The sequence below is a fragment of the Notamacropus eugenii genome, chromosome 2 (genome assembly GCF_028372415.1).
Source record: "Notamacropus eugenii isolate mMacEug1 chromosome 2, mMacEug1.pri_v2, whole genome shotgun sequence".
Taxonomy (NCBI): domain Eukaryota; kingdom Metazoa; phylum Chordata; class Mammalia; order Diprotodontia; family Macropodidae; genus Notamacropus; species Notamacropus eugenii.
The window spans coordinates 23239932-23252250 of record NC_092873.1 but is presented as its reverse complement, the minus strand read 5'-3'; the positions used below and the strand labels follow the sequence as shown (position 1 = coordinate 23252250).

The following is a 12319-nucleotide window of genomic DNA, read 5'->3' as shown; positions in this document are numbered from 1 at the left end:
AATGCCATAGGCATAAATCTAAAATATCATACTTGGGTTCAATTCAGCTTCATAAGTAAAGGCTAGAGATGGATGGCTGGGCAGATGCTGCCTGAAAAGGATAGGGCAGGAGGAGGAAGCTGACAGACCACGAACAAGCAGAATGTGGATCAGCAGGGTGATGTGATCAATGAACAGAGCAACATCAGGAAAAGCACAACTCACAGGAAAAAGGGGGTGAGAGCCCCTGAATCCTTGACCCTGGTCATGCCTCATTTGGAGCATCATGACTAATTCTTGTAGACACCGATGAGTTTGAGGAAAGGGTGCAGAGGAGGGCAGCCAAGGCTGGATGTGAGTCCACATCATATTGCCCTGATTTTGGTCCTGGAGCATTGCCTCTTACCAAAGAGGTAACCTGACTTCTCCATGTTCACACTGCTAATGTATTGTCAGAGGCAGACCTTGAAGCTCCCACATCTTTCCATTTCAGGCTGCTGTCTAGCCCTATGCTCCAGAGCTTCTCAATTAGCAAGTAAAATGACCAGGTTGTGTTTTACAGGACCATAGGAACTTTGGGGGTGAAATGCTGCAAGAGCCCATTCTAACCCCTCCCCTCAACTGAACCATGGACCAAGGCTTCCCCTGCAGGTGGCATCTAATCACAAGGTGATGAGGCATTGGCATGTGCCTCCCATTTGGCTGATTCTTGGTCTCTGCTGAGAGTGTCAGGGTCCCACCACACACCCCCTGAGCAACTTCTCTGTCACTGTTCAAAGAATCTGCTTGATGCGGACATGAGACATCCATAATGTTTTCCTTTGATTTCCTCTACTCCCAAACTTGGGTTTCTTCTTTTATTTTTTCTGACAAACTCCCTCAGCCTGATAGCTTTGGATATTTAAAGCTCCCTTCATTCAGGGCCCTAAAATAAATCTGTGGCCGATCTTGAGCTGCCAGAGGTATAGCTATGCACAGGTAGGCAGCCAATTTGCTGCTTCCTTTCAAATCCCTAATTAGCTAAATTCACAGTAAAGCAAAAGGGAAAGCTGAACCCAAAAGATGTGATCAGAAATGCACAGTCGAGGAGACCTGTAGTCAGTAAAACAAATCGATTAATAAATCTGTGTTTGTCTTCATCTCTCAGCCTTAGTGAAGAAAGGTTGCTAAGGATACTGGGGGGAGGAGGGAGTACCATTTAATCTACATACAGGAAGCACCAATTAGGGTCTCAAGTTTCCAAAAACACAGGTGGGGATGAGCAAACCAGAAGGAAAGGAGCTTATCTAAGGAAGAGATTTGGCCATGCAGGCCCAGCCCAGGGTCCTGTCCAGTTAGAGTTTCACAGTTGTCTTACTCCAGAAAGAAAAAACAAAAACGTAAAACCAAGCACCACCAATAAGACTATCAACCCTGGAGACAAAGAGCTATGTTTGCTCTAAAATAAGTGAAGGAATTGACTGTCCCTTATGAATGCAGCCAGGAGGTAAGCTTAGGGACACCCCAAGGCCAAATAACTGCTATCTACCCCCAATTCATTTCAACTCCATTTCAACAGCATTTCTTTTTCTATTTATTTATTTGTTTTCAGTTTTTTATAATCACTTTCATAAATCTTAGATTTTCTCCCCCTCCCTCTCTCCTCCTTCCTAGAGACAGCATGTCATCTTATGTGGGTTCTACACATACATACTTACTAAATACATTTTCACTTTAGTCATGTTGCATGGAAGAATTAAAATGAATGGAAGAAACCATGAGAAAGACAAAACACAAGAGAAAATAATCTGCTTCATTCTGCAATCCAATTCCATAGCTCTTTCTCTGGATGTGGATGGCATTTTGCCTCAAGAGACCACTGGGAATTTTTTAGGTCCTTGCGTTGCTGTGAAGGGCTAAGTCCACCAGAAAAATTCCTCGCACACTGTGGTTGTCGCTGTATACAAAGTTCTCCTGGTTCTACACTTTCACTCAGCATCAGCCTCTCTGAAGTCTTCCTGTTCATCATTTCTTATAGCACAATAGTATTCCATTACATTCATATACCACAATTTGTTCATTAATTGATGGGCATCCCCTTGATTTCTAGTTCTTGACCACCACAGAGAACTGCTATAAATATTTTTGTACATATGGGACCCTTTGCTATTTTTATGATCTCTTGAGGATACAGTCCTAGAAGCGATATTGCTGGGTCAAAGGCTATGCACATTTTTGTAACCCTTTGGGCATAGTTCCAAAAAGCTCTCCATAATAGTTGGATTATCTTACAGCTCCACCCACAATGAATTAGTGTTCCAGCTCTCCCACATTTTCTCCAATGTTTATCGTCTTCCTGTTTTGTCATGTTTGCCAATCTGATAGGTGTGATGTGGTACCAAAGAGTTGTTTTGATTTGCATCTCCCTAATCAAAAGTGATTTAGAGCATTTTTTCATATGATTATAGATATCTTTAATTTCTTCCTCTGAAAACTGCTTTCAATAGCACTTCTTAAGCGCATACTGTGTGCCAGGCCCAGAGATATACTGGAGACCCAAAGATAAAAACAACAGCTCTCTCGAAGCTGGACAGAGAAGTTGGTCTTTTGTCTTTGAGGAGATGGGAGCCAGTGAAAGCTTTTGAGCAATGGAGTGACATGATCAAGCCTGAGTTGCTCATTTTGGCATCTGTGGAGAGGCCCAGGGTGTAGGAGACTCACTACCATACTCTGCCAATGGTCCAGGCAAGCAGTAATGAGGGCCAGGACGGTGATAATGACAATAACACCCTAATAGTAATTATGTACATTTGTACAGGGTTTTATGCAAAGCATTTCATACCCTGGGTTGATGTGACTCTCAGAACAATGCCATGAGATAAGTTTTATTTTTATGCCCATTTTCCAGAACCCTGACTTTCTTCCAGCTGGAGCTGAGTTATGGTTTTCCTTCCCCACGAAACATTTCCTGATTCCCCCTGAGCTGCTGCTGCAGGGCCTGGCCTCCCAGAATCGCCCAACCTGGTATTTGGTTGGGTGGACATTCTATATCTAGTCTTCTTTGGGTACCAGCTGTCTCACTCTAAGTTCCTTTGGGGTCTAAGCAGCTGTGCTTCTGCAGGATTTTTATCCTCAGAGCTCAACACAATTCTGAAAGCATTGTAGATACTTAGTAAATGCTTGTTGATTGGCTGATGGTGGAGGAAGAGATTAAGCACGTAGCCCAGGATGTCACAGCTAGGAAGTGTCAAAGCCAGTCCCACTTGATTAAGCAGAGGGGTGAGCCTTGGTCAGGAGGAAGGCCACCTCTACAAGTGAGATACAGGTGAAGGAGGAGAGGGGTGCAGAACACACCTGAATGATAAGAAGTGAAGAGAAAGGGAGAATAGGAGGCTTTTGGTGATTGGTCTCAGTTTGTGTGTGTGTGTGTGTGTGTGTGTGTGTGTGTGTGTGTGTGTGTGTGTGTGTGTGTGTGTGTGTGTGTGTTTTAGTAAAATATGAGGCAGGGATCTCAGCTGAGAGAGTGGAGAGGAGGACCCATAGGAGATTGGAGGAAGGATGAAAGGGTTTAGAAGAGCTGCTTCAGTGAGTGGGAGAATGAGTTTACTGGGGAGGAGTGAAAGGATTGTCTTGCAGCAGTGAGGGCCCAGTGGAAGTTGGGTAACCTAAATTTAAAGTGGACCCACTCAGCACAATGGCAAGATTTTCTCCATCTTTGTTGAAGAGCATGTGTATAAACTTGTCAGGGAAATATCAGTGATAGAACAAAGAGGCAAGAGGCACTGCCGAGAAGATGACAGTGCAGAGCTGAATGGTTCACCAGCAAGTCAGGATGGGGAAAGGAGGCAAGTATAGCCAGTGCAGGGGAAATGGCCTGGGAGAGTAGTGAGGGTCTGAGAGACTGAAGGCCCTGGTGTCAATGAAAAACAGGGCTTAGGGATGTAAGGCAGAGGGAGACGTGGGGTAATTATAGGTTGGGGTGAGATCAGAGAGTTTCACCATTCCTTCCCTTGGCGACCCACAGAAAGCATCTGTATGAATCCAGCCCCAGCTCTCCTAACTATTTCCAATGCTCTCCCTCCCATGGCATTTTTGCTTGACTAGGGCCCAAGTTTCTACATGTGCATCATGGAGGGGGGGACGTCTTTGAAAAATTCATATTCACCTCCTGTGGTTTTCCCTGAATTCTCTCTTTAAAGAAGCGAGGTCACAGAAAAAAATTGTGTTTCAAACCTTGATGCTGTTGCCTTGCATGGTGCTAACTCTGTGTGTGTGTGTGTGTGTGTGTGTGTGTGTGTGTGTGTGTGTGTGTGTGATGGGATGCCTCCTTCTTCCCTTATGGTGAGAACAAGCATTATTTAAAACACAGTAAAAAATAAATTTCATGACCTTCCCCCACCCCCATCCCATTCTTCTATAGAGGAGAATGTTGGGAACATTATAAGTACTTACTTAATAAGTACTAGTGCTAAATTGAATTCAGTTGAAGTATCCTGGATATAGACCTAAAAGGAACCTCAAAAGACTCTAATTTAACCCCCTTCATTTTACAGATGAATAAACTGAGGCCAGGGAGGTTTAAACAGCATGCTCAGGGTCACATATGGTAGTGGAGGCACATTAGGATTCAATGGCCCCCAAGTTTCATGGTCTGGGCACCACTGGCTGATGGCATCATATCTGTAATTTCATCAGTGTAGTTAATCCTTCCACTCATCCCAGCAGTCTCATCCTGTGGGATTCTTGTCCATGTCCTCTCCAGGGTCTACTCCATATGCCAGAGGCCTTCCTGAGTTCATTGGCCTTCCATGCTCTCATCATATGACCATCCCTGCTTCTTTTCTGGTCATACATGGCAGGGAGTGACATTTTATCCTTTTGTGCTTCAGATCCATGTGTTCATATACATTGAAATTGGATGGGGTCACAGATGTGACTCCCACAAGGTTGGGAAGCTTAAGCATTCACTACCAGCCTTGGGAAACATTGGCTGGTGCTGTCCTTAAACTATTATCTCAGCCTGTAATGGCTAGAAATGAAGGTTGCTTGTATCCTTTACATTCTCTGGCAGCTAGGTGGCTCAGTGGATAGAGTAATGGACCTTAAGTTGGAAAGTTCACAACAAGCCTCAGACACTGATGTGACCCTGGGCAAGTCCCATCACCTCTCTCTGCCACAGTTTCCTCAATCTGTAAAATGGGTATATCAAAAGCATGTACATGACAGAGTAATTGTGAGCGTCCAGTGAGATATTTAGAAAAACCTTCACAACTCTTAAATTCCATACAAATGCTACCTGTCATTATGAGTATTACTTATTATTATTCGTTGGGCAAACATCTTCCTTGTCATTGGGAGAATTCCTTGCAGATGAACATTGATAAGTGTGCTTCTTCTCTTTCTCCACAGGACAGCTGTGCTCGAGTCTTGCTGTTCCGTGGGGGCAACAAGGAATTGAAGAATTACAACAGCCAGACACCATTCCAGGTAAGCAGTTCTGACAAGCAAGGGCTTCAGTCTTTTGCATAGACATCCAGTCCTGACCATTGTATCTGAGTGCAGCCAGTGGTGAGGAGCGACAGCTCTCTCCCTTCTTCTTCTTTTTTTTTTTTTTTTATAAATTTATTTATTTTTAGTGTTCAACATTCATTTCCCAAATTTTCTCTGCTTCCTCCCCTTCACCCTCCCTAAGAAGGCATGCCATCCAATGTAGGCTCTACCTATATATTCTTATTTGCCAGGCCTAGAGGCCTGAGGGCTACCCGAGTCTTCCCTTACCTCTATCGGAGGTCTTCGGTTGGCCAAACCGGATGCTCGTATGAGAGAAAGGACATTCCAGAGTCGAACAAGGGTTGAGCTTTATTTCAGGGTCTAGTTACAAGTGCAGGGGAATTCTTCCTTAGGAGGGAGTGAAGAATCTCCCAAGGAGGCAAAGATCTTACAATAAGAGATTGGAAGTAGAAGTATAAGCGGGGAGAGAGGGGGAGGGGAGAGAGGAGAGAGGAAAAGCGGAGCCTTGTTGTCCTGTCCGCTCCGCGCCCCTCCCGCCAAGAGAGCTTTCAGGCTTTCCTGATCCTACTTAAACTCTCCAGCAGCATAGTTTGCATCTGAATACCGTGCTGTTAGATAACAATAGTGTGCCCAGATCCGGGACAATCTCGAGGGCAGGGAGAACTCTCTCCCATCACGTTTCTCACGGGAAGAGGCGGAAATACATGAGATAGCTCGGTTCACCTCAATTCCCAGTCGTTTCCTGGGGGGTCTCGTGAGAACTCTAAGATTTAGAAGTTCCCACCTTTACCCGCCCGAGACTGTCCACCTGGAATTGAGCTTCCATCCCCAGCATTTATTAAACATACTTTCTCATCAGTCATGTTGTGTAGAAGAAGGAATGAGAAGAAACATGAGAAATAAAAAACAAAACTAAGTTAAACAAAAAAAGAGAGCAAATGGTATGCTTCAATCTTGCATTCAGACTCCATATTTCTTTCTCTAGATATAGACCACATTTTCCATCATGAGTTTTTTTCGAGTTGTTTTAGGTCCTTGCATTGCTGAAAATAGCTAAGTCTACCAAAGTCAGTCATTGTACAGTATGGTTGTTACTGTGTACAGGGTTCTGGTTCTGCTCACTTCACTCAGCATCAGTTCATATAAATCTTTCCAGGATTTTCTGAATTCTGCTTGCTCATCATTTTTTATAGTGCAATAGTATTTCATTACATTCGGATACCACAGCTTGTCCAGCCATTCCCCAATTGATGGGCATCCCCTTGATTTCCAGTTTTTGGCCACCACAAAGAGCTGCTATAAATATTTTGGTACATGTGGGTCCTTTTCCCATTTTTAGATCTCTTTGAGATACAGCCATATAAGTGGTACTACTGGGATATCAAAGGGTATGCACATTTTCATAGATGTTTGTACATAGTTCCAAATTGCTCTCTAGAAGGGTTGGATCAGTTCATAACTCCTCCAAAAATAAATTCGTGTTCCAATTTTCCCATATCTTCTTCAGCATTTATCATTTTCCTGCTTTGCCATGTTAGCCAATCTGATAGGTGTAATATGATACCTAAAGAGTGTTTTGATTTGCATTTCTCTAATCAATAGTGATTTAGAGCATTTTTTTCATATGACTATAGATAACTTTAATTTCTTCCTCTGTAAACTGCCTATTAACATCCTTTGACCATTTATCAATTGGGGAAAGATTTGCATTCTTATAAACTTGACTCAGTTCTCTATATATTTTAGAAACACTGGTTGTAAAAATTCTTTCCCAATTTTCTGCTTACCTCCAAATCTTGGTTGCATTGGCTTTATTTGTGCAAAAGCTTTTCAGTTTAATATAATTAAAATTATCCATTTTGCACTTCATAATGTTTTCTGTCTCTCGTTTGGCCATAAATTGGTCATAAATTTGGTTATAAATGCTTCCACTATCCATAAATCTGACAAATCTAAACTCTTCATTCCTCTCCTAATTTGCTTATCCTATCAGCCTTTATATCTAAATTATATATCCATTTTGACTTCATTTTTATATATGATGTAAGATATTGGTCTATGCCAGTTTCTGCCATACTGTTTTCTAGTTTTCCCTGCTTTTTTTTTGTCAAATAGTGCTGTCTTATCCCAGAAGCCAGAGTCCTTGGCTTTATCAAACAGTAGATTCCTATAGTCACTGATTGCTATGTCTTGTGTACCTAACCTATTCCACTGAGCTAACCCTCTATTTCTTAGCCAGTACCAAGTGGTTTTGATGATTGCTGCTTTATAATACAATTTAAGATCTGGAATGGCTAGAACATCTTCCCTAGCATCTCTTTTCATTAATTCCCTTGATATTCTGGACCTTTTCTTCTTCCAGATGAATTTTGATATTATTTTTTCTAGCTCTATAAAATAATTTTTTTGGTAGTTGAATTGGTATGACACTGAATATGTAAATTAATTTAGATAGAATTGTCATTTTTATTATATGAACTCAGCCTACCCATGAGCTACTAGTGTTTTTTCCAATTATTTAGATCTCACTTTATTTGTGTGAAATGAGTTTTGTAATTGTGTTCATATAGTTCCTGGGTTTGTTTTGGCAGGTAGACTCCCAAATATTTTACAATGTCTACAGTAACTTTAAATGAGATTTCCCTTTCTGTCTCTTTTTTTTGTTTTTTGTTAGTAATATATAGAAATGATGATGATTTATGTAGGTTTGTTTTATATGCTGCAACTTTGCTTATTATTTCAAGAAGTTTTTTACTTGATTCTCTTTGTTACTCTAAGTATCTCATCATATCATCTGAAAAGAGTGATAGCTTAGTTTCATCTTTGCCTATTCTAATTCCATCTGCAAAGAGTGTTAGCTTAGTTTCTTCTTTTCCTATTCTAACTACTTCAATTTATTTTTCTTTTCTTATTGCTAAAACTAATGTGTCTAGTATCATATTGAATAACAGTGGTAATAATGGACATCCTTTGGAAATGCTTCTAGTTTATCCCCATTACATATAATGCTTGCTGATGGTTTTAGGTAGATACTGCTTATCATTTTAAGGAAAACTCCATTTATTCCTGTGCATTCTAGTGTTTTTAAGAGGAATGGGTGCTGTATTTTGTCAAAAGCTTTTCCCGAATCTATTGAGAAAATCATATGGTTTCTGTTAATTTTGTTGTTGATACGATCAATCATGCTGATAGTTTTCCTATTATTGAGCAAGTCATGTATTCCTGGTATAAATCTCATCTGATAAAAGAGTATTATTCTTATGATAAGTTGCTATAATCTTTTTGATAACATTTTATTTAAAATTTTTGCATCTATATTCATTAGGGAAATTGGTCTATAATTTCCTTTCTCTGTTTTGGCTCTTCCCAGTTTAGGTATCGGTACCTTATTTGTATCATAAAAAGAATTTGGTAGGAGTCCTTCTTTGTCTATTTTCCCAAATAGTCTGCATAGTATTGGAATGCCTCGCTTCCTCTAAAAGGTGCCAATAGACTCCACATGGGCCCATTTGCACTGCCCTCTGTCCCATTAAGCTAAGTAACCTGAGCAATATTCCCATTCAGCTCACCTTAGGCTCATCTCAGAGCATGGCTTGGGAGAAGTAATAAAGATTGAGAGAAATTCAATTTGGCAGATGTTTAAGCATGCTGCCTGGGCCTCCTGCCTTTGAGCATAAAGAAGACTCTATGGTCCTGAGCATATGGTCACTTAACCATTCTCTACCTCAGTTTCCCCTTTGGTGCAATGGAGCTAGTAGTGCCTGCCTCTCAGGAATGCTGTATCAAGTGAGTTAACATATGTAAAGCACTTCGTAAATCTTAAAGTGCTATGGAATAACAGTCTAGCTGTTATTATATTATTATACATATATACTATGTTAATTATATTATTATACTATTATTACTAGCAATAGTAATCTAATAGCTACCATTCAAGGTTTACAAAGATCTTTAGATTTGTTGACTTCTTTGATATTTACAATGCTGTGGTATAGTACTGTAACCATCCCCATTTTATAGATTAGGAAACTGAGTTAGGGAGAGATTAATTGACTTTACCAGGGTCACATAGCTAGTGCACATCTGAGGTGGGATTTGAACCCAAGGTTCCCTGACTTCAGGCATAGAAACTCATCCACTCACTGTCTTCTACCCTCATTCAAAGACTAATATATTTGGCAAGGCCAGGTAGATTTTTAAAAATTGTTTTCTTGTTGCTTTTTTGTTTGTTTTTTTCTACCTTAGTCATTCTGTGATAAAATCTGCCTCTCCCCTTTCAGCCTCCTTCTGTTATAACAACAGAAGAATTAAGCAAAAACCTATTGGCAAAATGACCCAGCTTGTGCCTTCCAGCCCCGTTTGTCCCTCACCTCTGTCCTGAGAAAAAGAAAAATTTGATTTGTGTTTCTGAGATCTGTCCTTGGAGTCTCAGATTGTTCATTCATAATCAGACCTCAACTATCTCTTAGTGTTGCTTCCATTTGCCTTATTGAACTCATGGCTATTGCTTCCCCTGGTTCTGCTTTCTTGATTCTGTATCAGTTCCTTAAGTCTTCCCATGTTTCTCAGTCTTCCTCATCTCTGTATTGCTTAGAGCACAAGAGGAGACCATTGTTTTCCCATCCTGCACTGTGTCTAGCCCTTCTTCCATTGGTGCGTGCGCATTTTCCTTTCTGTTCTTTGCCCCCACACAATGTGGTACTGTACACATTTCAAAAGGTTGGGACCTGACTTTCTGAGTTAGATTAGACCTCCAGGATAGAGTTTTGGTTTGGCCAGATGTCAACCTAATGTCATCCACCTTGGTGCTTGGTCTCTTTGACTGAGCATTGCAGTTTTCCCTGTCCAACACCACCTTCTTTCCCCATCTCAGGAGAGTCCTGGCAGAGAGTGTGAGCTGGTTTTTCCCTCCAGTTCCGGTTTTTTAGTTGCAAATTGAGTTAGACACCTTTCTAAATTGTGTGACTAACAGCTTTCTTTTAGAAATGGCTTTGGGTTTCCAAATGTTACTATTTAATCATTTCATGTTTGATCATTGTATCTGAGGTGCTTATTCATTATAATGATAGGGGGATGAAAGTTTCTTCCCAGAAAGCAAGCTGGCTTTGGGAGCAAAAACTGCTTTCATTGCAAAGAAGAAAAGAAACTCTATTAGCATGCCATCCTCCTTGAGGACAGGCATTGTGCTTTCCTTTTTTAACTTTGTATCTCCGGTGTTTAACCCTGTGCCTACCAAACATGCAGCAGGTGCCTGAAAAAAACTAAAACAAAAAACAAACAGACCTATAATTTCATTAGTGTCAGGAAACCCTGAGTGAGGACACTCCCTCTGCCAAGGTACATGGGCCCCTCCTCAGTATGCTGAAGACTTACAGACCTGCCTCGGACCCTGAGAGGGGGGAAGTGACATCTTAGGGTCCCACAACTGGTAGGGACCTGAACCCAAGACTTCCTGGCACCAAAACCTGCTCTCTATCTGCTTCCTGTCCAGTTTAATTGATGGCCATAATAATGTAATGGTAATAATATGAGAGAGAGAGACAGAGAGAAAGAGAGACAGAGACAGAGAGACAGAGAGAGACAGAGAGAGAATGCCACAGCAGACAGAGAGACCAACTGGAATTGAATGATTTTGACCCTCACTTGATCCAACCATCCCTCTTAGCATTTGTCTGAGATTTTTCTTCCCTTTTGTGGCCAACTACTTGAAAAGGTCACCTACATTCCTTGCTTCTATTTCTACTTCTCGCCTTCTCTTCTTAACTCTACATTCTGGCTTCCAACCCCATCATTCCACTGAAACTACTCTCTCTAAAGTTACCATTGAACTTTTAGTTGACAAATCCAGTGGTTTTTTCCGTAATTCTCATTCTCCTTGACTTCTCTGAAACCTTGTTCTCTCTCTCTGTCTCTGTCTTTCTCTCTTTCTCTACCTCTCTCCCTTTCTTTCTCCCTCCCTCCCCTCCTCTTGGTTCTACACTTTCCAGTCTCCTCTAGATCACAATGTCTAACCATAGACATCCTTCAGGGCTCTGTCCTGGACCCTCTTCTCTTCTCCCTCTATATTACTTCATTTAGTAATCTCATCAGCTTCCATGGATTTAATTATCATCTCTCTGCAGATGATTCTCACACTTCTTGGCAAATAGAGGGAGAAGAAATGGAAGCAGTGTTAGGTTTTATATTCTCGGGCTCAAAGATCACTGGAGATAGAGACTGCAGGCATGACGTTAAAAGATGCTTGCTCCTTGGAAGGAAAACTCTGGAAAATCTGGGCAAGAGACTAAAAAGCAGAGACATCACCTTGCTGACCATATAGTCAAAGCTATGTGGTTTTTCCAGTAGCATTGTATGACTGTGAGAGTTAGACATAAAAAAAGTTGAATGCCAGAGAATCAATGCTTTTGAATTGTGGTACTGAATTAGACTTTTGAGAGTCCCTTGGACAGCAAGGAAGTCAAACAGTCAATACTTAAATTAATTCAGGCTATTCACTGGAAGGCCACATGCCGAAGCTAAAGTTTAAATACTTTGGCCACATATTGAAAAAATGGGACTCACTGGAAAAGACCCTGATGTTGGAAAGATTAAAGGTAAAAGGAGAAGGGGATGGCAGAGAATAAGATGGATGGAGAATGTCAAGGAAACAATGAACATGAGCTTGGACAGACTTGGACAGTGGAGGATGGAAGGGCCTGGCATGCTGTGGTCCATGAAGTCAGGACATGAATGACTGAGTGACAACGACATAGCCACATAGAATCACCTTCACTGGCCTCCTTGTCTCTTGTCTGCATCCCCACCTCTCCACACACACCCAACAGTCACCCCTGTTCAGGCCCTCTACCCG

At 41.4% G+C, this 12319-nt stretch overlaps 1 protein-coding gene across 10 annotated transcripts in view; it reads left to right on the top strand.

Annotated features, from left to right (window-relative positions):
• Positions 1–12319, top strand: part of SHANK2 (SH3 and multiple ankyrin repeat domains 2) — a 709321-nt gene that overhangs the window by 127235 nt on the left and 569767 nt on the right. For all 10 annotated transcript variants that reach the window (XM_072639430.1, XM_072639427.1, XM_072639424.1 and 7 more), the window contains one exon: positions 5368–5445. In XM_072639430.1, the coding sequence (XP_072495531.1) occupies positions 5368–5445 (78 nt within the window). The remainder of the gene's footprint in view (positions 1–5367; positions 5446–12319) is intronic.